At 41.7% G+C, this 24,745-nt stretch overlaps 1 protein-coding gene across 3 annotated transcripts in view; it reads left to right on the top strand.

Annotated features, from left to right (window-relative positions):
- SYNJ2 (synaptojanin 2) overlaps positions 1-24,393 on the top strand; it is a 71,817-nt gene extending 47,424 nt beyond the window's left edge. For 2 of the 3 annotated variants that reach the window (XM_037391562.1, XM_037391564.1), the window contains 15 exons: positions 729-813; positions 2,038-2,178; positions 5,018-5,210; positions 6,916-7,074; positions 7,296-7,452; positions 9,474-9,591; positions 11,657-11,875; positions 12,961-13,039; positions 14,254-14,422; positions 14,793-14,945; positions 17,557-17,691; positions 18,888-19,000; positions 19,698-19,806; positions 21,149-21,351; positions 23,213-24,393. In XM_037391562.1, coding sequence (XP_037247459.1) covers positions 729-813; positions 2,038-2,178; positions 5,018-5,210; positions 6,916-7,074; positions 7,296-7,452; positions 9,474-9,591; positions 11,657-11,875; positions 12,961-13,039; positions 14,254-14,422; positions 14,793-14,945; positions 17,557-17,691; positions 18,888-19,000; positions 19,698-19,806; positions 21,149-21,351; positions 23,213-24,004 — 2,825 coding nt within the window. In that variant the 3' untranslated portion in view covers positions 24,005-24,393. The remainder of the gene's footprint in view (positions 1-728; positions 814-2,037; positions 2,179-5,017; positions 5,211-6,915; positions 7,075-7,295; positions 7,453-9,473; positions 9,592-11,656; positions 11,876-12,960; positions 13,040-14,253; positions 14,423-14,792; positions 14,946-17,556; positions 17,692-18,887; positions 19,001-19,697; positions 19,807-21,148; positions 21,352-23,212) is intronic. The other variant, XM_037391563.1, reaches the window with a different exon arrangement.
- The last annotated feature ends 352 nt before the right edge of the window (positions 24,394-24,745 follow it).

The raw sequence follows: 24,745 nt of genomic DNA, 5'->3' as shown, positions 1-24,745 counted from the left end.
CTTATCTTCTGTGTGCCTTAGCACAGTTTCCAGGAGGATCTGCTCCATGATCTTGCGGGGCACAAAGGTGAAACTGACTGGCCTGTAGTTCCCCAAGTGTTTGGTGTTTTGCCAGGGTAATATCCACAGGTCTGGGCCAGGGAAGGGAGGGTCACTGTGCTCTAGAATGACCTAACCTAACCTTAAGTGTGGGTGGTCTAAGAAGGACTTGGAAGAAAGAAGATAAGAAGAAACTTCAAAGGGTTCTGTAAACTGGTAGATAAATTTACTAAAGTCATTGAGATGGAAGTGACACACTGGTGTGTAGACAGTAAGTTCAGTTACACAGGGATCAGTGTCTAAAAGGAAAAGCATGCTGGGTGAAATGACAAGTGGGTGAAAGATGGTGGGTAGTGAGATGTTGTGGCTTTAGTGATCAGTGGGGTGAGGGAGAGAGAACACTGAATATTTTCTCATCCTAACATTGCTACAATATAATGCTCTGTTCTGAACCGCTTCCTGCAAGTGAGATGGAGACCAACTGATGGAAGAAAATTAGGAAAAAAATTTCAGAGGAACTGCAGGGGTTGTTTTGTGAGATTAGATTAAAGGAGCTATGAATATGTATAGCCTGGCAGGGTATACACAAGATAGAACTACAGGAATGATCTCTGCCGGAAATGAGAATATAAATCGTTAGAAGAAACAACAAAATAGTAATTCCTGTATGACTTTTCTCTTGCCAACAGATGATGAGAACTGCCCTCCTGACATATTTGCAGTGGGATTTGAAGAGATGGTTGAATTAAGTGCAGGGAATATTGTGAATGCCAGGTAGGTAAAAAAAACAACACAAGAATAACAAAAAAACCCACATCTCAAAACAAACAGAAAAAAAACCAACTGAAAAAGAGCAACCTCTCCCCCAAAAGAACCAGGCAAACAAAAGCCTTCAGAGCTGTTCTTTTTTATGGTCAAATGTATAGAATATTTCCACCCAAGTCTGTTGCTTGTAATCATAGCTGGAAATATGTTTGCCCATTAACAAATGGGATTAACCTGGGATGGTGTTGAAAGTGCTCTTTCTCTGTGAACTTCTGTACAGTAGAATACAGTGTGTTTTTTCAGTCTCCGTAGTCTTTATGTTGACAGAGAAGAATTCTGATGGTTGACATTGATTTAATCGCTTGTCCTTAACCCCCTGTCTGATACTGGAAAATCTCAGTGATTACAAACATAATTGGCATTCATGTGGGAATTCTAAAATAAATGAAATATCTCTGTGGCTAATTGCATTTGTTCAAATTATGGCTAAAGAAGGAGTTTAAGGCAAAACTTTCTACAGCTTAGCATGTAGGCTGTTGTGTATGCTGGTCCGTTTGAATCTGAGTCAGGGTGGAACCCTGAAGATAATATTCCCATTGCTGATTCATCAGGCTGACCAGTTGTCTGTTTTGGGAATGACAAGTTACAGCAGTGCTTGGTATGGCTGCTGGGCTGGCAGTATATCTGCATGTATTAGTTGACTGGAGATAAGAAAAAGCTAGGTCTGCAGAAGCAAAGGTATATATACACCCATCCGCAAACTTTCAGCTAAGAACAGCCAACAGCTGTGGGTAGCCAGTCCTCCCAGTGAGAGAAGATCCAGAGATGATCTCCTCTTCACTGTGAGCACAAGGAATCTTACAAGTCATGAGACTGACATGGATTTTTGTTCTTACGATTATGATTACTACAGTCAGCTTCCAGGTATCCACAGTGAATGGGGGTATCAAAAGTAATGTGAGCATGGATCCGTCTATGCATAGTAGACAAAATCCCTCTCGTGTCCAGAAGCAGGGTAACTGTACTTGGGCGCTGTGCCTGGGCTCACAACCTGACCCTGCTAACGTGGGCTGGCTCACAAGGTATTATCTGTCTCTGCCATGCATCCTACAGCACTTCCAGTTCTACAGCCTAATGGGATGTCTGTAAACCTACGGCATAGTTAATCTGTTCATTTTATTGACTGTATGTGGGGTTTTTTTATTCCATTAAATGATTTTATGTTTGTTCCAGTACAACAAACAGAAAAATGTGGGGAGAGCAGCTTCAAAAAGCTATTTCCAGGACTCATCGCTACATTCAGCTGACATCAGCACAGCTTGTTGGTGTTTGTCTTTTCATCTTTGTACGACCATATCATGTCCCCTTTATCAGGTAAAAAAACCCAACCCAAAACAAAAAAATCCGTGTGTCTTCAGTAACATCTGCTGTTGGAGTGTGGCCAGAGAGGGTGGGAGTGGTTTTTTCAGCTTGGTGGGAATCATGCAAATCTGAATTCTGGTCTCAGCTCAGCGTGGGGGAGACACGTTTCCAGGCAGCAGTAGTCTGGAGACCATCCTCCTGGGTAGCTCAAAGGTGGCCAGGTAGCCCGAATATCTTCCTCCAGTTCAGCTGGGTATGCTTCAGGTGGCCAGTCAGGCTGCAGCACCTTGTTTGAGTGCTGTCTTTCTGGAAAAGGAATGACCTGAGCTACTAAGTCCACGAGTGTTTGAAGCAGCAAGTGAAGGCAAGTGCCTTCCTCTGCCTGAAGGGCAAGTTTTACCTTCTAACCCTCTCCTTAGTGTTTCTGTATGGAGAAAGGGCTAGTTCCAGACCTGAAAAGAGTGGTGGAAAAGGGGATTGGGGAAAGAGACCTGATTTTGCCTCCTGACGTTTTATAGAAGTGAGAGCTATAAGGACCCATTAAGTGTCTGCCTCTTCCAGAAGTCACAAGAACCAGAACTATGTGCCTAGTCAGGAGGGCGCGGAGCTGCATGTCCTCAGTTTACTAACACCAGCGTCTCTGGAGACTGACCAAACTCCGCTTCCCCTGCCCCTAGAATATTAGGAAGCCACAGGGATATCTGCATTAAAATGCCTTTGTCGTGGGCAAGAATTGTGCAGTTTAAGTGTAAATGGATAGGAAATGAATAATTAATCAAAACTGTCTTTGGGCATCTATAATGTCTGACTAATATCTAGAGTGATCCAAACAGTGCCCTTTGCCCCATATTAGGGGCACTGATTGGCCACTTGGTTTTGTGATTAAAATATCAAAAGCTGTCTCTTTCTTTCCTCTGATCTCATCTTCTGAGAAGATCAGTGCGGAGCTTGTGCAATATCAAGTGCTGTAGGCTAGGCAGAGTAATGCAATCCAGGTAACCCTGACCGTCTTGCATTGCTGCCTTCCCAGTAACCTTTCTTCAACATGATTTTTAAAAAAATACGTATTTTTGCTGATACAAAGCAGTCCAGAGGAGAAGTATTTCTGTCAGTTTTTGACTTTTCACCTGGCCTACAAGAAATTTGAGTAATCCAGCAGGAAGTGCATGGTTTAAATGGAAATTAGAAGCAGAGCAGCATGGTGGCTCTGTTGCAGCAGTCAGACTGCTAGAAATTGGATGTAGCCCTCTGAAACTCAAGAGAAAAAGGGCAGGGTCTGATTTTAGTGACCAAGTTTCATCATTTAATGCTAACGTGCTGCTATGTGTTATGTGGGCGTAATCAAGCCTAACCTGTATGCTTGTATAGTCTTTCCCATGTCTAGAAAAGGAAAACAAAAATGATCAGAAGTGCAGAAAAAGGCTTTTGCGCTTTACAGAGATTGAAGAGATTAGGACAGAAGTTAGAGAATAGAGAAAGAAAATGAGAGAGCAGCTGAAGCTTATACAGCAGTGAAATGATTGATGAAATACAAGCTGAATGTGCAGTGAGTTATCTCAACATAACCTTTGCCACGAATGCAAATCAGATGAATATCAGTCAGCCGTTTGGTAGGCAGGCAGCAGGAAGGGAGAACTCCTTGGAGTGAAAAGACTGAAAATGTGATTATTTCAGAGTGTTTAAAACCGATCTTTTCATAGAAAACATTGATGGTCCTCTTTTGCCTCCCTGAGGGTGTATTCTGGTGTTTTTCTGCAGTCAGGAAAAGAGAGGAAAATAAAGAGAGAGGTAAAAGAAAGAAAAGAGATGGGGGGTGGTGTGGTGGTGGTGGTGTAAGAAAATGAAGGAGGGGAAGAAAGAGAGCCTCTAAGATTTTGCATCATCCAGATCATGAATGCCTGACAATAACTCAAATGAGATTTGGTGGGTTTCCATGTGCCCCTTGCTTAAAGTCGGTAATATTCTTGTCCAGATCAGCTTGACTTCTATCTGAAAAGTAAAATTTTCTCACTGGGAAGGACATGCATGGTGCTGGGGTTGGTTACAACAATGATCTCATCAATTATTGTCTGACAGACAGGCATGCTTTATTCTCGGAGTAGACTGGCTATCTGGGAGAAATTACCCTGCGAGCAGGTGGTCTGCTTTGCCAAGTCATCTTTCTGTAGTAAAGTGTATGCTAATCATGACATTGAAATACTATGTAATTAACAACGTGGAGGCCCTAAGCAATTTGTCATCAGTACAGAACTCATTTTAGGAGCTAGGTATAAATACTTGCATCCAATAATCACTGATTTTATTGCATCTGATTTAAAAAATTATGGGTTATGATCTGGTGCTCTTTAATTGACTGAAAAATCTGGCACCAACTGCAAAGTCAGGTTTCAACACATAGTAACACTAATTAAATTGTTAACTGTCTGAAAAACAGATTCCCATATGTTCGAAAGTAAAAGGAAACAGAATAGTAAAATTCATTATTGTCACTATTTTAAAGATAGTGGTAGAAGTAAACTTGCAAAGTATATTCTGTAGACATTCCCAATATTTCAGAAATAATGTCTTGCTGGTCCATTTGGAAGGGACAAAAAGGGGAGGAAGATACTTTCATATAGTTTTATTTCTATATTATTATTATTGTATTATACTTAATTTGAAACATAAGTACATGAACATCATCAAGAAACGAAAAGATGTGCCTAAAAGCAGCAAGCTTTCTGGAGGGGAGAAAACATGGCATTGTAAACTGGATTTTCCTTCATGTTGTGGTCAAAGTTAATTGAATGTTTGTCCCTGCAGCTCTTCACTCTTTTCTCTTTCTGGTTTGTTTTTGTTTTTTTAAATACAGGGATGTAGCAATAGACACGGTGAAGACAGGAATGGGAGGAAAAGCTGGAAATAAAGGAGCAGTGAGCATTCGTTTTCAGTTCTATAGTACCAGTTTCTGCTTTATATGCAGTCACTTAACTGCTGGGCAGACCCAGGTGAAAGAGAGGAATGAAGATTATAAAGAAATCACACAGAAACTCAGCTTCCCAATGGTAAGCGTAGGTGTATGTTTCCTAAAAACATTGGAGATAAAGACCGTATCTTTACGTTATGAAAGCTGGTCTCAGGCTCTCTTTGATAACAGGTTAAGAAGTCATTTCAGTGCCATGAGAATGGACATAAAAGGAAATGGTAAAGAAAACTTAAAAAAAAAAAAGCAGCATGTTTCACAGGAGACCTGATACCACTCGATATAGCACTTGCTTTACAAAAGTACTACATCTCTCAAAAAATACAGTTGTCGCAGTGCTTGAAAAGTCCTCGCCTTTGAGCAATTTTAAGTCCCTCTTTCAGAATAGTGCAACTTAACTGACAAATCTGTAAGGCCTCATGGATAAGATCTAGGTGACTGGTTAGAGCTGGAGAGTATGATATATTAATAGTTCTGGCTGGCAGTAGATAGTAAGGGTTCCTGAAAGACCATCCGTTCCACTCAGTACGTCAGTGCTTTAGCTGCTCGCACTCAGGTATGATGTATCACTTCTTGGTCACTGATATGGTACTTTCTGTCCCCTTCATTTTGTTCTTGTGAATGTGCCGCTATCAAGGAACTGCTGACTTTTCTGAGTGTGGCAAGTAGGCACTATTGGTCGGCATGAGTAACTTTTCCCCTAAACCATGTCAAATCAACCACCCTAGTGTTTTATTTCACACTTTTCTCCTCAGGCCAGTAGATAACCCATGGGTTTGGTAGCAGTGCTCCTTCGCTTCCCTTAATGTTGGTTGCTTTAATTGCTGCAATGCTTTCTTTCTCAGGCCTCTCTGGAGAGGTCCTAAACCAGGGAGGGAACAGACCAGTTTGTGTATTCTGGTTAGTCAGAAAAAAAAGACATTTAGGTTGCAAAGCATAAAATTTTAACTTCCTGTTGTTCACAAGGTTTAGAGGCTTGGCACGTGCAGCATATCAGTCAGTTGTTTTATGTAAGAACTAATACTGACAGTCTGAATATCCTGCATAGAATATCTGTTCCAAATGGCCATAAAGTTGTGCTTATAGTAGTTTTTCCTTCTAATACCTCCTTAACTATTTTACGTCCTTTACATTTACAATAGCTAGAGTAAATATACAATAGCTGTGTATAATGCATATAAAGAGTGCCCTCTAGTGCTGTGATGGCCACAGCTCTGGAACGTTTCATTTACAAATCTCCCTTTCAGAGGTTTATAGCTTAACTGGGCAGGGGGGAAAACTAGTTAGAGGATAGAATGTTAAATTTATAACTGGAATGAGTTTTCATTAATGTTTTATTTCAATACATTTACAAAACTGTGATGTGCACAATAAGATCAAATTTGGAGCTTGTTGTTACTCAGGACCTTTGTTGCTGAATGTGCCTTGGTACCAGAAGCACATTTTGTGTTATATTTAGAATATGTATGTGTCTGTGAAATGTGTTAGGGAAACAAAAATATATTTTTAATATTCATGATAGCCAAATTGTGACTATAAAGCTGGTGTCACAGCTTAGACATACCTTCAGGAAACACGGAGCAGTCTGATGCTCTTGTTTACAAAATTCAGTTCAGCAGGATGCAAAAGACAGTGAAGGGACCATTCTATTTTAGCACAAGATGGATTTTAACAAGTAGGTCCAGTAGTTAGTAATTCAGAGGGACTGAGTTGTATATTTCAGTGCATCTAAAAGGTGTTTTCATGAATGTGCTCTAACACTAACAGTATTTTTACATCTGAACTAGGGGCGGAGCATGTTCTCACATGACTATGTCTTTTGGTGTGGTGATTTTAATTATCGCATTGATCTAACCTATGAGGAAGTCTTTTACTTTCTCAAACGTCAGGACTGGAAGACACTTTTGGAATTTGATCAGCTACAACAGCAAAAATCCAGTGGAAAAGTAAGGCACTGTGTCTCATGTTCTTGAATACCTGCATGTTGGCTTGGTCCAGTTCCTTGAGAGCGTAAAGAAATTTCATTTTGAGACCCTTGTTCATAGTATGTGAATGTAGTAATTTGTTTAAAAATCGGAGTGTTGTTTGTGTGCAAGGAAGTTGATATATCACAATGGCACCTACTTCGTCTGTAACTTAATCAAAGAGATGGTATTTCTTTTCACAGATTTTTAAAGACTTCCATGAAGGGACTATTAATTTTGGACCAACATATAAATACGATGTTGGCTCAGAGGCTTATGACACAAGTGATAAGTGCAGAACCCCAGCTTGGACTGACAGAGTGCTTTGGTGGAGAAAGAAACTGCCTTTTGAAAAAACAGGTGCGTAGGATCTTTCCTCCTCCTTTATCTGAAAGTTGTTTTAGATTTCATCCAGAACCCACATGAGGGGATTTAATCTAGTAAATGGTGAGGAAGGGAGGGAGGGAGTTCTGGGCTGAGAGCTGTCTTTAGGCGTGTCCCATAGGCTTAGTCAAACCGCAGTAGCTTTCCTCAAGCAGATGTTCTTTTGGCTTCACTGGAATAACTTGCAGAGGTAGAGAGAACCCTTTCTTCTTCAGTGTGCGAACAACGGCTTCAGGCTACAGGTTGAAAAGGTGCCGAGAGCTCGCTGAGGTTCTGAAAAAAATCCAGGTGTAGCAATCTAGAGATTTTTCTGTTGCTTTTCAACAGAATCATTAGTCCACATAAAGTTCCCATGTTATAACAACTAGATGGTTATAACTGTTGTCCTCAGTAGATGTGTAAGCACTTTTCTGTAATTTCTTCTGCCTCTGTAATCTTAGGAATATTTCTGAAGGTTTCTGGAATTGGGGGAGATTTCATTCATTAGTGCTTATAAAGTACTTTGAGATCATGAGTGGCCAGCACAACAGAAGGGCTGTTTTCACTTGTTACTCAAAAGTTACAATAAAAAAATACAGAGTATTTCTTTGCATATCCAGGGACAGTTTTCATAATTCTCTCAGTCTGCAGTTGCATCTATCTCCCAATGTTTATAAAATCTGAAAAAAAATCATATTGAAAGTGTAATCACAGGAGAAATAATTTGATTTGTGCCTGCAGATGTGATTTTTCACATGCCTGGCAACTTCTGCTTGGAATCCAAGTCATACCATGAGTAACAACTACAGAGCAAAACTAGGGCAATCAGAGGGTACATGTCAATGTCTTGCAGAGTTATTCACTCTTATTTAAGGAATAAAAAATGAAAATGAGGAGCTTAAACCATTGGTAGAGGTATAATCTGGGAAAGAAAAACTGTATGAGATATAATAAGGAAGTTAAAACAGCCCTCTTGAGCTGCTGTTTCCGTTTTAGCAGAAAGAAAACCTTTCAGCATTTTCAATACATATTCCTTATTTTGCATAGCAGGGCTTGCCCCTGGGAGGACTTTAGCTGATGGAGTACACAGAGAACATAGGATCTATCTAGCTGGTCTGCAAGAGCCAAGGCAGGCTCCTTTCTTTAGAGCTTGTGCTAGCTCACGTGGGTATATAACAGATCCCTTGTCTCTTTGCCCACCTTCCCAGCCCTGCAAAGCTTTTGTAATTAGTTTGCTACCAGTGTTCCTCTCCTTTACTGCTGGTGGCAAAGCTCTTCTGCCTCTGGCTCTTAATTCTTTTGTCTTGCTTCTTTTTGCTGCTATAGGTTAGAGGACTACCTGCCTTCTGAGAAGAAAGTGTAGCCCCAGTGCGAGTGGTTAGGCAAAACCACTATATTCTCTGTTAACTTATTTTCAACTCTACAGAATAAAGAGACAGCTACCCAATAGTCCAAACATTGACCTAAAAACTTTTCCGTTATTGACAGCAATGTAATACCTCACTCTAGCATAATGTTTGGAGTACTTTCTGTCACCTTAATGCATTACGAAAGAAGTATTTGGAGGTTGGATTTGCATGGGTTTCCTTTCTCCCATCTCTTGTATATTATTTCTCCAATCCCTGTGTATTAATTCAGACTTGTGATGTATTTTGCAAGTACAGTGTCTGTTTCTATGCACAATAATGGGGCAGGAGGAGAAATACTAATATGACGGTCATCCCAGATTGTACAGGTAATTGATTGGGTGACATTCAGATTAACCATTTTGCAGGTGTCTTATTCTAGTGATCAGCTGTCTCTGTGGCACTCCCTGTCCTTTCTGTATTTTTGTTCATAGTCCCTAACTTGTAAAATTTACGACACAAGCATTTCTTGGGTATGAATGGTATATACAAGAACAAAAAAACCCCACCTCGCACTACTAGGATCTGTGATGTGCACCCTAATAAAATAGCTTTTAACTGTTAGTAAAACTAGCTTTGTGTGAGTTTTAAATCATATTTTGTGCTGCATAGCTGGAGAGATCAATCTTCTAGACAGTGATTTGAATGCTGAAACTAACATCAGGCACACCTGGACCCCTGGAGCCTTGATGTACTACGGGAGAGCAGAGCTGCAAGCATCTGACCACAGGTAAATTCCTAAGAAAACAATCGGAGAAAGGGCTGCTGCGTTAGAAGGTGTCATACTGAATTACATCTTCAGTGAGGGATTGAGTCTGACTGTAACAGTAGTTACACCCTTAGTCTTTGTTCAGTATCTGTTTGGTGTTTTCTTTTCCCTTCATGGTGGGTTTTGTACCTGAGTGGCAAGTATCTATGGTCCTGTATTGATTTCTGCTGCACTGTGATCTCAGCAAGGGTTGGGTAAGTTACAGCAACAGGTATAGAAAACTGAGGACTTTGTTGCTTGGTTTTGGAAAGCTCCAATACCAAAACAAGCTGCTCAGATGGACATCTACTCAACTTGCTGTGGGAGAGGAGGAGGTTGGGACTGTGTGGCTTGAAGAGGTATAAGCCGTGTACGTAGCGCCTGGTGTGACCTCTTCAGAGTAGTGAAGTGTTGGGCTTCTGGGCTTCCCTTTGAAGTGGAAGTGGAAGGAGGGAGGAAAAAACAAAGACCAGCACCTCTGGTTGGTCCATATCATTAACTTCTCTTTAGGGATATGAATGACCTGTGTTAAATTTGTTCACTGCTTCATGTCTCTGAAACAGATTTTGTAATAAATCCACGTTGAAAGCTCCCTTGCGTTCAGAATAATCTTTGTCCCTTGCGTGCCCTATGGAAATGGTGCAGTATTGTTCCTCATAGCAGCCTGCTCAGTGACCCACAGCAGCTGGCTTCACATGGCACTGTTTTATGCAAGGACTGTTGCTCTTGTATGCGAGGACTGTTCTGTATTCCTCCAGCGATGGAAGAGCATGCCTCTTGCAATCAATTTCTCTGTGTCAAGGCTTTGACATTGCTGTGTTCCATAAAGCACGGTGGAACTGCTGCACTCATTATATAGGACCCTGAGGATGCAATCTGTGAAACATGGCTGTTGTGCATTGGTTTTCTGTTTCAGCAAGCTTGACTGCAAAAACCTGCTTCTAAATTACAGTCAGCAGGTTTGCTTTCCCAAGGTTTGTGCTGGAAAAAGGGCTTAGCTATATCTTTGTGACATATGGAAATGCATTATGATTCACAGTGCTTTTAGAAATAGTTAACACTTCCTATATGTTTTGTTCCCTTTACTATTCCTTTCTAGCTCTGCTGTTGTTGCTTTCATATGTTCTGGTAATACATATTCCAGAGCCTGTATTGTAAGTAGGAGGCGGAAATTTTGACACAGAAGAGCAGCTATCACAGCCACTGCTCTGTGTGCTTGCAGGTGGAAATCTGAGAATGTGGATTGCATCCACTGATGTGAGACAAGCTTTACTCTTTCAGACAGCTTTCTCAATTTTATTTAGATCCAATACACAGAGAGGTAATTTGTAAAAAATGGCTGAAAAAGCTGGGATGTTGGCTGATTATAACGTGATGGGTTGATATATGTTTGCTACATAATCACATTATACTCTTATAGAGTACCTTGTCCTTAGTTTTTGGAAAAAGACATCTTTATGTGGCCTTGTCTAACAGAAAATAATGTATTGCCTCCTGATCTATAGATGTTTTGGGATACAGCTGTTTGATAACGAGTGAAGCATCCTGATGTTTTCAGACTGGCAGGTTTGCCAGAAGTACAACAGACAATTGTTATTTGAATTCCTTTACAGTCCTCACTATTAGATTGAGCTAATGCAAGGCTGTGAACATAATTAACAGTGCTCAAGGCATGTTCTTCCACTGCAGGGAAAATGAAACAGTCCACCAGATTCTGAACTTTTGGGTTGTATTGCCAGCCACAGCACTTCTTTGCAGGGAGACCTTAAGTAATTTGTTTCACTTCTCTGTCTATGTAGAACATACATAATAATCACTTCCTTCTAAGGTATAGCAGGCTTAATTAAATGTTTGCAATGAGATTTTACACTGTGGAGTTAAAAATTACCATAGATGTATAGAGTTTAAACAATACACTGTTTGTCCTTCACACAACTAAGTGCTTACCTGTCCTACTGCTTGACATTGATTTTAATTTTATATAAGCATTTCCTACTGGGTGATGTTGATCTTAATTTTAAATCAGCATTTTTCCTGTTTTCTGTAGGCCAGTGTTAGCTATTGTAGAAGTGGAAGTTCAGGAAGTTAATCAAGCAGCCCGTGACAGTGTTTTCCAGGAAGTGTCATCTTTCCAGGGACCACTGGATGCCACAGTAGTGGTAAATCTGCTATCACCAACACCTGAAGAGAAAAATGAATTCCCTGAGGACTTGCGTACAGAGCTTATGCAAATGTTTGAGGATTATGGCACTATTGTTCTGGTCAGGTAAGTTTGGGGTCGGAAATGGCATGTCATCTATTCAAACACACAGACTAGAAATCCCCTTTTTGTCCTGACAAAATTAACTTTTTTTAGAAAATAGTATGCTGAATACAAGTGTTTTTAATATATTCTACCTCTCCTCAACCTGTTAAAAAAATAGTCTTAACAGCTGTCTTGGCTGAGTGAAGGAGAATTTTATTCAGTACAGCACCATAAAGCAGAAGCTTTGATGTGAATAATCACCTTTAAATTCAGGCCTCATTGCCATGCATTGCTTCTGCTGGCAGGTCCTTGGGCCCTGCTTCACTTTCTCCGAGTAGGTCTGCTCTCTTCCAGCTCTCTTTCACACTCACTAGGATTTCCTTGCTGGCTCACCTTTCTTTTGGGGGTCATTTTGCTTATTTGTTAATAGTACAGCTTCTCACAGTTCTATCACCTACCAAGTTTGAGAGGGAGAGTGCGATACCTTCTGGCAGAGCAGTTTAATTTCATTCTGGTTGATTCTGTACAGGACTCCAGCATAGCTACAAGGCTTCTGTTTTGAGAAATATAGGCAAAAGGTCTGACAGCTAACCTGGAAAACAAGACCAGAAACTTGTGTATGTTGTATTTGACCCATTTATTAATGGTGAAAACTGATGACCTGTTGTTTTGTATGGTTTTATGACATACCAAATGTAAGTTGAGTGTTCAAAAGCAGCCCTGTGGGAACAGAAGCAGGAACACCTTGCTTGCAAAGAAAAGGAGCAAGAAAAGAACATGCTTTGGTGGTTTTGTTTTGGTTTTAATTGCTTTAGAGCTTGATGGTATACTAGTCTTTGGGAACACCAAATGTCTTCTGAGGTGAGGGATATGCAGACCCATGGAAGTTAGTATGGCAGGAGTATGGGTATCACACAAGGGGGGATGGGGTAGAGGAAGTGCCCAACTGGAATTCATAGATCACTTGCTCCCAAAAAGTAGCTGTGGGGAAAATATAATTAAAACCAAATACAAAGCTATACAAAACTATCATGCTTGCCTTTAAGGCTTTTTATTCAACGGTGAAGTAAAATGCACTGTTTTCTCTCCTCTGCCTTTTTCACTAGGATCAGTGGAGGTCAAATGCTGGTGACATTTGCAGACAGCAAGTCAGCTCTTCGTGTTATGGATATAGATGGTGTCAAAGTAAGACTTTTTTAAACCTATAGTAATTTCATGACAAATTTCTCAAAGGGTTTGCTTAGAAAAGAGATAGTTGAGTTTCTAGCTAAATCAATTAGTATTATTTCAGGGAAACTTAGTGCTCACAAAGTCCTTGGCTTTCACAGCCGCTGAGGTTTTAATGCAGTATTTCAGTTTCAGGAGGGCAGGAGGTGACTCCTAAGCAGTGCTTAGGATCTGGCCTCTGATACCATTGCAGAATACATGGACTCAGTCACTGTTCTGGCACTTAAAGCAGTTCTTCTGAGATTATGTGTGACTTCATACTGTTGCCAAAGCATTCTCACAATTGTGGTTTGGAAATTTTGTTGTTTCTCTTAAGTCTGTCAAATAAACTTCTTCTATCATGCTGGAACAACATGATTCATTGGCCTCCATGGCAAATTCAGCACTAGCAGTAGGCGTTTACCTTCCCATCCCCTGCTCTTCCTTCCCACACACATACTCTAAAACTCATCAACCCCCTCATTTATGCTGACAAAACTGTTTGTGGACCTGCACTGTAAACTTAACATTGAAGTAATGGATTTAACTCTCATTCCTCTTTCTTATTTGGAGTTTTATCTTTTAATTTGGCTCATTTCATTAATCTAATTTATAGCACAGACCAAAATGTGCACAGTGTGTGAAAGTGCTGGGAGCTTGGCAAACTAATTTTGCTGCCAAAGCTGCTGGCTTGGATACATCTCGCCCCAAATGTCAAGGAGCAACACATATAAGCAGCTGTGGCCTTAATCTGTTTAATAATATACTTTCCATATACATCAACAGTCATATTTAGGATTTTCTGAGCAAGAAGTCTGCTTGCAGATGGCAGGATCAGATAGCAAACTCTTAAAGCTACTGACTCAAAAATGGAACCGTCCCACACCATGATTACAATCACAGTATTGTTTTGTTGATATTAGATGTTTCACCTATTTCTCAAGTATTTCCCAAATGCAGCAGCAATGTGTTTGTGCTGTGAAGCTAATTTTCTTTCAAGAATATTGCTGCAGTCTGAAAACTTGGTTATGGGGGTAGGAGGAGTGCTTCCTCTTCATTTAGCTTCTGAAATGAAGCTTCAGTTGCATCGGTTTCTCAAGCAGTTGGACTGGCAGCACTTGCTTACTCTGTTCAGGTGTTCTCATTTCGTGAAGTTGCTTGGCAAAGGGGAAACAATTCTTTCTTTGCATTAGGTTAAAGGCAGAACAGTGAAGATCCGGCCCAAGACTAAGGACTGGCTAAAGGGCCTTCAGGAGGAAATTGCTCGAAAACGGGACAGCATTGTCCCCATGTCCCCCACAGCAAATTCCTGTCTTCTGGAAGAAAATTTTGACTTCTCAAGTTTGGACTATGACTCGGAAGGTAAGCAGCAGGTTTCTAAGCTAAGTTGTGAGAAATTCCTTCACTGACTTTGGCTTCACAGAGAAGTTATATATGAGTGTCAGTGGTATCTTAATTTGTAATGAAGCCACACTTCTTAAAAATAGGATTATAACTAAAGCCATGACCTGGCACTGTGCCTAGGCAGAGAACTGTTGCTTAGATTGTCCTGCCAATTTAGTGTTACACTACTTGTTAGAAAATCCAATGTCTATGCAGTTGTCTGTATAGAATGAAATACACAGATTACACAAGGAGTTTGCACAACCTGTATATTAAATTCATTGATTGGTAGTAGAGACAGAGAATGCATTTGCTCACTAGTTCTTTGTGGTCTAATATTTTAATTCAGGTGACATAGTGGAGGATGAAGATGATTATTTAGATGATGCTTTGTGTCAACACCTAGTAGCAGACACAGCAGAAGATATGCCTGAAGGCTCTGGACATTTTGCATCCATAGCTCTTGCAAACAAATCTGGACAAAACCTGCGCCTGTATAAAGGTAAAATATCTACCTTCCTTAAAGTAAGACCTGAAGGTTTGTTGTTCTCTTTTTGTCTGTATTTCCCTGTTCATTTATATTTTAATTGTAGGTCCTCCAAAGATAAGGATCATCTTTTTTGCACATGTTCGTGTTCAGCCCCCCTTGAGTTAGTGACTGTAACTGAGGCCCTTAGGCACTGAGGCCCTTAGGCATAACAGCAATACAAATAATAAAGCTTAGATCCTCTTTCTCTCTAGCCCAGGGCAAGGCACAAATGCTGAGAAATGCTGTTTTCCTTTTATAGCCAGGAGAAATTAAGTATTTTTATTCATTTCATGATGTTTGGCACTGGAGCATAAAACAAGAAATCGTTATTTTCTTATCGGCGAAGGCCAGAGCAAAATCAAACCAGAGGAATCCTGCTGATTCAGTGACGGGCTTCGCTCTGTCCTTTGAGCAATAGCTGTGGCACTGCAGTCAGGTGTAAGCTGGGCGATACGGGATGTTGTTGTGTTCAAGTTACTTCCTTCAAAGAAGCCTAAAGTTTTTCTGTTGTTCTCATTTAATTTATTTCTGAAGAAGCTGAGGTTCACACAACAGGTTTATTCATTCTTTTAGTGCTTTGTAAATGTGTTACCTTTTTTCCTGGTCAGCTGGCTTGTTTGCACATTATTGTGAAATGACTCAGTAAAGAGAAGATAAAGCTGCGGAGAGAATACTGATAAAAACTGCAGCAAGAACTAGCCAAACCAGTGGTGGTCTTACACTGGAATGTGATCAGGACATGCTTTGGTGACCAAGCACTGACAGGCTGGGTCACGTATTAAACACTTCATTGTGACAGCAAGTGATTCAGTAGCTGTCATTCTGCACTGTCTAGAAGTGCTTTGTCATAAAAGTGAAAACTTTTAATACCTTCAAAGGTTGAACCAGAAGTAGAGTTCAAAAAGATTAAATGAAATTCGTAAGTTGACGCAGACAGATTTTCCAAACAACCAGAGTGATACGCAGCTTTTTTGCCCACCTTGAGTCATAGGTTGGGTGCAGCGTGGCCAGACCCAGAAACCTAGCCCTGAGTCAAGGAGTAATCTGTCATTATTAAATACTCTAAAGCCAATCACTTCGTATTATAGGATGCCTTGCCCTCCAAACACCTCTGGCCTACTGCGTGATGATTCATTTAGCTACAGAGAATTGCAATGATTCTTTTCACCCACACTAGCTCTTCTCCACAAGAAACATCACAAAGTAAATGGAGATTATGAAGTGTATTTTGAAGGAGGTCACGGTGGGATCATGATCTCACACAACTCAAAGTATGATATATTCAATCCATCTTGAAAGTCTCTGCAATTTCAGATGCCTCCATAAGCTTCCAGTTCTGCCTGAGTAACTCCTAATCGAAGGTATGATGATTGTATAGCTGGTGCTAGACACAGATGGAAACCAGTGACGGGCAGAACAGTGTGTATGTGTGTTTCTGAGGTCAGAGAAGGGCATAGCCTCATGAAACTGATGTCCGTAGGAGCTACTGCCATAAACCAGCAGCCTTTTAGGGGAAAGGACAGAATGGTGATGGCTGGTTTTTGCCTTGTGTTCAGTGTTACTGCTACAAGCTGTGCTTTTAGGTGCCTGTACGACTCCTTGGATCCTACCGATGAGCCTGTATCTGCAGCTTAGAAGTATTGAAAATACAGAGAGATGGGGGAGGGCGGGTTGGGCAGATCACAGGCTCTGTCTCTGTGGCTGCCATCCGCTGCTGAGTGGGAGTAGGAAACTGTGAGGCAGCTCGGTATTCCCTGCAGAGCACAGCTTTCTGAAAAACAAGAGCTTGTGTAAAAATGCTTGAAGTATGAGAGGCTGCTGGTACACAGTTCCTTCCCCATCCTTTCCAAACCACAGGGACAAAACTACACCCCGTGAATTTTGGAGCCCTAAAGAACAGAGCTGCATGGCTGGGCAGCTGTGCTGGGGTGAGGGAACTGAAATAAAGCCCTCACTGTAGCAGCCTGGGAGACCAAAGCAATCCCTACTTCTTGCCTCTCCAGCTGTCAGAGAGGCTTAGATGGGATGAAAGACTGTGTAATTACCTAGGCATATAAGGTGCAGGCAAGGGCTAGCAGATTGGGGCAAGCGTACCTGTTAGGTGATGTTGCTGAAAAGCAGAGATGTGATGAGTGAGCCATTCAGAGGAATTTTTCTCTGGCACAAACCCAGTTCTCCTGAGTGAGTACCTCAGTTGTTTAACCCTCAGAGAGAATTCCTGTGTTCAGGAAGTAAGAGCAAGGGATTGACATGAACTGGCCTCCTCGTGGCTGCCGTGACACAGTTTGAACGCGAGCAGGTTGCCACCAAATCTGGCTGTGAAAAGCGCAGAATCTAACAAGGTGACTAGTAACCCTGAAATCAGATGCAAACAGCTAATAAATGCTGGAGAAGGAGAGAGAGAAGCATTTGACAAAAGGGTAGATGTTTCCTGGAGCGGGAGCAGGGAGACCTTTGGGGAGAGCAGAACAGTATGAAAGGAGCCATGTCATCTGGCTGAGGCTGGCCTCTGTCCTGACCACTCAGATTTGGTGTGTCTCACCCAGTGTGTATCTAATACAGATCCTTCCTAAAATTTCCCTAGATGATACAGACCTGGCCGATCTGAAGCAGGAGCTGGAGGCGAGTGGGGAATGCCACCGCCGGACCCCAAGCAGGTCTCTCTCCATTCCTACCAGGCCTCGGCCACTTCAGCCACCACAGAGGCCTCCCCCTCCTGGTGAGTTTAACCCTTTTTTAATGCTGTGGTAGCCCCATCTGAACGGTTTTGCCTGCCATTTCAGGGTGACAAAGTGAGTAATACCTTGTTCTGGAATGTCGGGCTGCTGAGGTACTTGCCTCCCGGTCTGTTTCAGTCTGACTATGGCTTCCATTAGCAACGGGAGAAGTTTGTCTTTAGGATGACATACTCCACAAAAAAATGCCTTTAGTGAGGATGGAATGGCCCATATGTTTCATACTAACTCATCACTCAGGTTAGTGAGTTGACCAGCCACTCTGTGGCAATAAAAATAAGTATCAGGGTTTATGCCTGCTGACTTCTGAAGTCACTGTTTTCTTACACTTTCTTTGCTTCTGACTTAATTGTAGCCTTCATTTTGAAAAGCTCTGATAAAATACTCATTCTGGACTCATTTTTGTCCTTTTCTGCTTTGCAAGCAGTTCTTGCTCTTGTGGTTATTGAAAGAAATGCAAAGTGACTTACGATTTTCTGTGAGGCACAGAGGGGAAGTGACGCTCTTTACCTAAGCTCTACCCACCTGAGATGCCATCAGTGCTTTTTATGGCTACTTCTGGATGAATGCTAATTGCCAGATCAGCATAACCATCTTTGCCTTCTGTATGACACAAGCTATACATCACGTTTTTCTTGCAGCCCAAAAGCCTCTCTTCTGTGTATATTTCCCAGTTTTAAATTAAAGGTTCTGTCAGACTCACTGCGGGAGGATGAGTTCTTTGGGATCATTCCCATTCAGTTCTGAGTCTGTTGCACAGAAGCGACACCACCAGTGTCTGTATTTCTGTGCCTGGAATGCAGTGCTCAGCTGAGGTTATTAAATTAATTAAATGAAAGCAAGGCTAAGTAGGAAACTGCTTCCTGAAACAGTTCAACATTTCAGCATTTTATTCGGTGTTGAGATTTTTTTTTTCACCTCAGAGCAACAGTTCAGCCCATCACTCCTCCTAGATTAAAGTGTCTGGCCCTTGGCACTCAGGCAGAGGGACTCAAGGTCCCTGGTGTCCTCCAGGAAGAAGGTCTTGCCTAATATGTCTGTCCCTGGAGGAGAAGGGAGGGTGATAGTGTCTTTTTTATTTATCACAAACGATTTCTGAGCACATTGGTTTTGCTCCATTGCAGAAAAAATGTTTTATCAGCTCTTGAATGTAAAAAAGCCATTTTTATTCTGCTTTCAGCTGCAACATCAGGCAAAAAGTCCCCCTCAGATGGTTCCCTCTCTCCAGGAAGCCACTCCACCTGCTCCATACTGGCAACTGCAAAACTGCTACCTGGAGCCCCTCAGCAGCCAGTGAGTTCTGCCATTCAGCGCGGCCACTTAGCTTGTCTACACCTGTCATGAAAGGAAGGAGGGAAGGCCACCACAGGCCTGAGCTGGAAATGCTAAGATGAACTTCTTGTACTGTAATACTAGACTGTAGGACCTGCTAGACACCAGGAAAACATTATTAAATTGCCAAGAATTAGAAAGGCCAAAGAGGGCAAAAGAGAATGGTGCGTGACCAGGGCACTGTTTATTCCACATGCTGCTTTCTGACAGATGCTAACCTGAATTTTCAACACTATGTTAATACACTTTAATTCTTTTCAAACCTCTTTGTTGCTGGGCCATGCTACTGCCCAGAATACAGACGAAGTCTTGACTATAGCCAGCAAGGCTTCTAGCCACGTCAGGAGACAGAGACCAGAATGTGGAAACACCTCCCGACTCCTGTCTTGTTGGATAAGAACCGTAATGTATTGAACAAGGGATGGCTAAGGGACTAGCTGTGGCAGTAAGCCACTGGCCTGTCTGTCAGCTGGTAACAAAGATGTAGTATCTGCCAAAAGACTCCGCACCATTTCTGTAGTATTTATAGATCGTTGAATAGCCACTGGCAAACCAGAATTATTTTTTTTGTAATCTTGAGCTTAGCTGCAAGATTACAGGTGTACAAGAAAAATCACTTCTCTCAAAATTACTCATTCTTATATGTGTTTTTTTAAAGCCTAAAGTCCGGACTGGAATAAGTAAACCTTACAATGTCAAGCAGATCAAAACCACCACAGCTGAGGAAGCAGAAGAAGCTATTAGATGTCTTATGGAAGCTAAAGGGGGTAAGCACAGCTTTCTGATTTCTAAAAATCTTTAAATAAAGAAAACTGTAGGTGTATTCATCCATCCCATCATAGCCCAGTTGCACGTATTCCTATTCAGAAACTCACCTGAACGCTGAATACACATTCTTGCAAGATTGTACTTGGTGTTCTCTGTCAGTTTTGATAATACTAACTTTTTTTCCCCAAGATGACTCAAGCTGTATATTTTGTTGTAAAACCTGTTACGAGCAGCACCTTGGGTTATTTATGTCTAGATTTAGTCTGAAAAATTAAAAGATAAAAGATGGGATCTTACTAAATTGATGGTGCCTGTGTTAGCTCAGAGTTGCATAAAGGATATTTGCTGCTCTATTTAGTGAATGCTCACTGTTCCAAGCAGAACTAGAGAATAAATACAACTGTGGGAGAAATAACCTGGATTCTGTTCACATTTGGCCAGCAAGTATAGTTGTAACCTAGATAGAAGCTTGCATCGCTTCAGCTTGAATAGCTAAGTTAAAAGGCTACTCTGTCCTTAGGCTCGCTCTCTAATCCCTGGAGAAGAGAGCTTCTTGCAAGTCAGAGCAGGAAACTAGCTTAGGTACTGAAACGTAGGCAGTGTGAGTATATCCTCCAGGGTGGCAAGCAGTCTTTCTGCTGATGCTGTATGAATGAGAAAGAATGCAGAATGACTCTGAGATAGCTACCTGAGCTTGCAAGGCTCTCAGTTTAAGAGAAAAACATCCCTTTTCATTTGTAAATAGAGCAACTGCAGTCTGGAATAATCAGATTTAATTAGAAATCTCATAAAGGCATCTTGATGTTTGTTCCTCGGAGAGTTCTGTTCATTTGGTTTTGAAATTAGGTTTACTCTTCATTTATTTTGAAATTCACATTCGGCATTTCACTCAGTGTGGGTAAGGGAACTAATCTGGTCAGCATCACTTTCACTCCCTTCTGCTGTACCACCAGTTGGCATTTACAGTTCTTTCCAAAGTACTTTACAAGATGCATTTGGTGTCATCGTCTAGATTTTCCAGGTAAGGAAACTAGGGCAAAAGGAGACTCGGGACTTGACTCCAGTACTCCCGAACTCCCAGTCAGTGTTTTTTGCACTTGGCTAAATGGTGGCACAGCACTGCTGGTTTGGCATGAAATTATTTCAGATAGGAGAGTTTTTCCCTAACTGCCTCTTACAAATGTAACAGGATTGCAAAGGTCTCTCTTTATTTCTAAAACCTACCTTCCTGGCCCGAGCCGGCCCTTTAGGTATCCACATTTTGGAGGCATGATTGTGAAAGAAATTATCTTGAAGCTATCTTCTGATCAGGCCAAGACACTATCTGTTTTTGCTTTTCAGGACTACAGGAAGATGCAGTAAAGCCTGCTCTAACTAGAAACCAGATGTTCACCAAACCTGAGCCTCTTCCCAGCATCACAAAGTCAGCATCATTTCAAGGGTCACAGGTGGGACCAGTGCTTGTGCCCCATCGCCCACCACCCAAAGTTCCAACTGCGAAGAAGTCAGTACCTCTACAAAGGACCGGAGTTAAGGTGGACAATGTACGATAGCTACTGCAAAGTGCACCCAGCTTCCCTTACACAGTGTGACCAATGGCCGGAGGGGTGGGCTGTTAAACAGTTTGCATGAGATCCTGTCGTTTAACATTCTTAGCCATCAGGTGCCGAAATGATTCCGTGTATTGTAGTCACCAAGGCATAAAAATGTAAGAAAGATCTGAAAGGAAACAGAGCCTTGAGTTCCTTACTCAGCCGTATCCAGCTTTTCTATTTGTCAGTCCATTCTCTTAGACTTCATTATTTTTCTTCTGGTTAGTCTAAACCTTGTCAGGATTTAAGACTCATTCCTTTATCACAGCGTTTATTTTTGACCAGATCATGACTGGTCTGCTCTGTAATGATCTGAGGCAGTTTCTTCATCAGTATGCTGTTCAGAGACATCTCGCTTTTCTCACACACCTTGTTTCAGCCTTTCACTTTGAATTCTGGATTCTACTCAAGAGTTCAGGTTCTTAAAAATACAAACCTGTAGGTGTTCAAGTTTTAATCTCTGTCAGGTCTCTACAATGTAGATAATAGTTCTTTACCTCTACAGCTGTTAAACCAATTATTTAATGGTGAAAGCAATTTTAAGTACAAGAGAAAGACAGGTAAAACCTTTTATACTCTTCCTTTGACAGAACCTCTGCTAGGAAGCTCTGTTCTAACTTGTTAGGACTCCTGCCTCACCTTCCTTTCTAAAGGCATTCATCCTTTATAATGGACTGTGCCATGTCTACTTAGCAGATTCACAAAAGAAAAAAAAACCCACACAGCACAGTGCATGCCCTTTCCTTAAACATTCTGTAACAAGGAATGGTCTGTTTATTTTGTTTATGTTGTTGCCATTCCCAGGGCACTCCTGAAAGGAGCAGAGCGGGATGTTAGTTAGTGATATGAGATCTCCTGCAGGAATGTATCTATTTCAGTTTGACTCTCCTTCAGACTTCTATGCCTTCCTCCATCTGAGTGAGTTCAGATGGGAGCAGTGTACTTGAAAACCTCTACCCAATCCACCTCTATCATTAAAAAAGCATGCAAGCACATGTAGGTAACTTAACAACAGCATATAGACAGAAGTGGCAGGGGACATCATGCAATACTGACTAAATATTCTGACTGCATTAAAAAGCCTGTATATTTTTATTAAGAACTAAAATGCTTTCATTCAGTCACACAAAGTGTGAGAAATCTGAAGCAGCTCTTGCCCTCCTGGACTAAGCTGGGCTCTGGTTATTTATGTATTTATAACTGGTGAATATATGCTAGTACTAATCATAGAGTAGTTTGGGTTGGAAGGGACCTTAAAGATCATCTGCTTCCAACCCCCTGCCATGGGCAGGGACACCGTCCACTAGACCAGGCTGCTCAGAGCCCCATCCAGCCTGGCCCTGAACACTTCTGGGGCATCCACAGCTTCTCTGGGCAACCTGTTCCAGTGCCTCACCACCCTCACAGTAAAGAATTTCTTCCCTATTTATTTAGCCCTCCCTATGCATTCTTACTTAAATAGTACTAGTCAGCAGAGAGATGTAACGAATAAGTAACTCTTCAGAACTGTTGTTAATTTGGCCCAGAGCGAAGTTCTAACATGGAAGAGATGTATTTCTCATACAGGGAGCAAACAGGCTGTAGGGTCCTTGTCCTCATACAAGACTCTGTAAATGAACACAGGTCCAAGGTACGATGCGTGAGAGCAGACCCAAGCAGGTACAGTGCAGGCTGTCAAGCCTCCTCTTTGTACTGCTTGTTTTTCTTCCAGTACTGCCAGCTTTTCTCAGTAACGCCACCAATAAGACTAGCACTAGTAGTGACTCAGAGTGACATTTTTGTTCTCAAATTTCTTGTTCCTTTTCCCCCTCAGGCCATGCCTACAGAAGAACAATCTGACCAAGCACAGTCTCCTTTTGGCTTGCCAGAGCCTGCTCTAGAAGCCACAGCTCTTCTTAGTCCGACCAGGATTACTCCAGTACCTAAACCCAGAACACCACAACCTGGGAAGCCCCAGGAGAGCAGGGGGAGCAGCGAAAGGCAGCCCCCCTCGGCAAGCACAGCTGAGGCCGTTGCACTGCCTCCCCACAACGCTTCCTTTGCCCCAAAGGTGCCACCACGAAGAAAGAAGTCTGCTCCTGCAGCTCTTCATCTGCAAGTTTTACAGAGCAGCGACAACTCACTTTTTAGTGGGTTAATGTTCAACTCCAACAACAACAATCCTGGATGCTGCTCCCAAGCTCAGGATGCTGGTGTCGCTGTGCAGGCTGCTGTCTCTGCTCCTGCATCCTCTGCCAGCCCAGAAAACAACACAACGAAGCAGTTGGCACCAAATGCCACAGAATTGATGGCTAACCTTCAGGGCCCTCCGGTACCAGGTGGCCAGCATCCACAGCTCTCAGATAGCAGCTCCCTTCCAGAGAACACCAATCTTTTGGACCTGGACATGGATTCTTCCTGCCCTCTTTCCATACAGGCAACATCAGCCACTTCTCCAGCACACACTCCAGAAAAATTTAAACACCCCAGCTTGAAAGATTTCAGTCACTGGGTTACATTTAGCGATGACGAAGACAGCAGTGCACTGTTAGAAGGGTTCAACAAACTGCTTGTCTTAGAACAAAACAAAAATACCTTGAAGCCAAATACTGATTTAGAATTGTAAGATTTTTTCCCCTTAATGCTCCTGCAGAAATCACAATTATGATGCAAAATAAAAATTAATTTTTTGCACAACGATTTTTTATTTAAGGAAATAGGATCATCTGCCTATGCTACATTTCATTGTCATGTTTAAAAATACTGCCCCTGGAGGGAAGTGTATAGAGTATATACAACCTAACATTATCTACAGCTTATTTGAAACATTCTTTATTCTAAGTTATTTCTTTTTATTAATCTACCTTAAGATGTTTTATTTCATTTCAGGTACAAATCATACATAAGAACATGTAATGAGGTATGGAAAAAAGACATCACGAAAAACATTTTTCTCTGAAATCTACATATATTAATCTATTTCTCTCACTTGAAATAAAGCACCCTTATCTTGAATAGTTGACTGCTAGTTATTCTGGAACAAACATCCAAACGGGGAATATACAGCAGTATAACTGCAGTAACACGGATATTGTTCTACTACAGAAGTTTCTGCTGTGGAAACAAGGCTTAGACGGTATCTTCTGGTAGCTCTTAACTAGTCTGCAGTGTTAGCCCCAGTACTTAACTTATTAAACTCATTCCTGCGTTGAAAGTAAAACGAAAGGCGTGTACCATGAGGCTGTAAAGCAGAACCATGAGAAGCGGTGCCCAGGCATCAGCAAGAAATGCGTTTTTACTCCAGACAGGCAAGCAAAGCCCCATACTACAACAGACCTCTTCCAAGCGCTGTGCTGCTACTGGCGCT

Source organism: Falco rusticolus, chromosome 6, assembly GCF_015220075.1.
Source record: "Falco rusticolus isolate bFalRus1 chromosome 6, bFalRus1.pri, whole genome shotgun sequence".
NCBI lineage: Eukaryota > Metazoa > Chordata > Aves > Falconiformes > Falconidae > Falco > Falco rusticolus.
This window is presented reverse-complemented; position numbering and strand designations above follow the sequence as displayed.